Here is a 2768-nt window from a genome sequence, read left to right as displayed (position 1 = left end):
TATATACTGTTAATAAAAGGCGATCCAACAGGTGAGACGTAACCACAAAGACACAATATCCATACTAGGAACATCCCCTAGAAAAAGGAATAAAGAAAGTATAGTAACAAGAAAAACAAAAGAAAAAAAAGAAAAAAAAAGAAGGGAAATGTATGAGGCGGCAGAACAGCAACTGGCACTTGTAAGCCGAAAAACACAACACCTCCGTGGTTTATTACAACAACAAATAGACGCCTTGAAACAATTACGGCAGGAACGCACTGCAGCCGTTAATGAACGTGATGAACTCCGTCGGCAATTACAACAGGCCGAACAGCGAGCAGCTCTGGCGGAGTCTACACATCAGGAAGCCGAAGAGTGTTTGCGGAAAACCGCAGAGGAGTTCGCGGCCACGCAACTCCTGCAGAAACGGTATAGTAACACACTCGCGGCATTAGATAGACGACAACGATCGCTGGTGCGGGTGGTGGGCGCCGCCACTCAACAGGAGAACTCCACACTAAATGAATCTACATCTAAACTAGAAAAAGAAGAAAAAGGAAAAGAAGAAAAAGAAAGAAAAGAATCAACTGCGGCTGCTATTACAGTGACGGATGAATGTACTGTAGTGGAGTTGGAGCGGCGGCGTACATTTGTGGTAGATGTGGCCTGCACAGCACCATCACTCCGGCAACGAATGGGAATAGGGAATTACTCATTATCATCTAATATTAATACTAACAGTATTAGTAGTAATGGAGATAATAATAATAATAATAATAATAATAATAATAATAATAATAATAATAATAATAATAATAATAATAATAATAATAATAATATTCTTCCATTGGTCTCACTAACAGATGAGGAGCTTTTCTCTGCAATTCAAATGGATCAAGTAATTGAAGATGTCCTCTCAGGTGTGAATACTGTTTTTCTCTCTTTTGGTCCTGCGGGTGGTGGAAAGACGGAAATGTTGTTTGGCACTAAAGCCTCTATCGTTGCGTATGAAGGCCGACAGCAATTTTCCCGTAATGCCGGTTTATCGGCTTCTCGTGGGCGGTTCTCCTCATCTTCGACGGTATCCACACCGGCAGGGATGAGCCATGAAGGATCTACAGCTGGTCTTCTTTCTATATTTACACATGGACTATTTAATAGTCTGGTTTCACAGGCTGTAACGCATTTTAATATTCGTTGCAGTTTTGCAGAGTTTGCAATGAATCAAACTGTTGATCTTCTACTTAAGCATTCCGGGGGAAGATATTCATCGGCTTTTGGTATTGGTGGAAATAGTATCTATAGTGGTGGTAATAGTAATAGTAATAATGGTAATGGTAATAATGGGAAGAGTGCAGTGATGATGAAAACAATTTCAGCGGTTGCTGGTGGGGAATCACACATAATGCCCATCTCATGCGGTGGTGTGAGTGAAGAAGTGACGAGTGTGAAAGTAGAGAATGCGGATGAGGCCATGCAAGTCTTCTTTAGTGGAATTGAGCGATTAGGACGTTGGCGAAGTGCTGTTACTACTAATAATACTACTAATAATAATAATACTAATAATAATAATACTAATACTAATAATACTAATAATGGTTCCTCATATATACATACAAGGAATGGGGATTCTATACCGGGAGTGTCTGCAACCCACACGGGTGGTGTATCCCACGCGGTGTTTACACTCACAGTGGAGAGTTTTAACACGAAAGGACATTATCGACGGGCCGTCGTCTCATTTGTAGATCTCTGTGGTCCACCAACAACAATATCAACAACAACAACAATAGTAACGCCAAAGACAGCAGAGGAAGAATGGGTGGAGGAGTCTATACAATCTTTGTGTGATGCTATTGCTGCCACTTCTAGTATTAAACGGCATACATCCCATAAAAACAATCTCCACCATAACGATAACTCTCATAATAGGAAAAGTAATAGTGATATCGATAATTCTACGATAAGTGATGCTCAACGTGCGGCTGCTGTCTTTGATCGTCTCCCTGGAAGTCATTCCAATTGTATGATGCGTTTTCTCCGTCCCATATTTGGCGGTAATGCAAAGGCGGTGCTTGTCTGTTGTGTAGATGCGAAACAACATACAAAAGAACAGCTGCTGAATTCATTGAGTTATGCTTATTTCTTTAAACGTATTCAGCATCAAGCCACACCGTATGATATCCCACCCGAGCTCCAGCGGCTTAATTTACAAATGAATGCCTTTCTTTCCGGTGGAGATGACAGTGATGGGGATAACGAGAATTACAGTAGTGGTAATATTATTAATAATATTTAATAATAATTGGTTATTTCCCAGCAGAAAGTGTGAAAGATAGGTAATATATATATATATATATTCTATGTTTGTAGTACATACATAGATTGTCATTATATATGTACCTATATTGAGCTAGAGTCCAAATAGATAATAGAGAACCATGCAATAAGAGTGAAAGGAATAAGATAAAAGGATAGAGAGAGAAAGAAAGAGAGAGAGAGAGAGAGAACAGAACTTCATGTAACCTTTTCTTTATTCTTTGAGCACTTTGTATTGTATTGGAGTTTGATTATTTTAGTTACATTTGTGTACATTGTTTGATAGAAGAAAACATTTGTGTTTTCTTAAAATAAAAAAAAATAAAGAAAATAAAAAAAAAATAAAAAAATATATATAATTATAATATTCGTTAATTTTGCTTTACTTTATTTCTGCTAATGTTTTCTTTTTTCTCTTATTCTAATCTCTTTGTTTATATTTACATATATTGTTTATATATATATAT

The 2768-nt window shown here is 37.6% G+C and overlaps 1 protein-coding gene across 1 annotated transcript; it reads left to right on the top strand.

The window, feature by feature from the left end:
- Positions 1–148: 148 nt before the first annotated feature.
- TM35_000201530 (uncharacterized protein) lies at positions 149–2281 on the top strand (the record flags this gene model as incomplete). The annotated part of the gene is made up of 1 exon (XM_029026838.1): positions 149–2281. One exon carries the CDS (start codon positions 149–151, stop codon positions 2279–2281), a length of 2133 nt encoding a protein of 710 aa, XP_028881810.1.
- Between the last annotated feature and the right edge of the window lie 487 nt (positions 2282–2768).

This window comes from Trypanosoma theileri (assembly GCF_002087225.1).
Source record: "Trypanosoma theileri isolate Edinburgh chromosome Unknown TM35_Tth_20_V1, whole genome shotgun sequence".
Classification (NCBI taxonomy): domain Eukaryota; phylum Euglenozoa; class Kinetoplastea; order Trypanosomatida; family Trypanosomatidae; genus Trypanosoma; species Trypanosoma theileri.
Note: the sequence above shows the minus strand (reverse complement) of the source record. Positions and strands in the feature narration are given on the sequence as shown.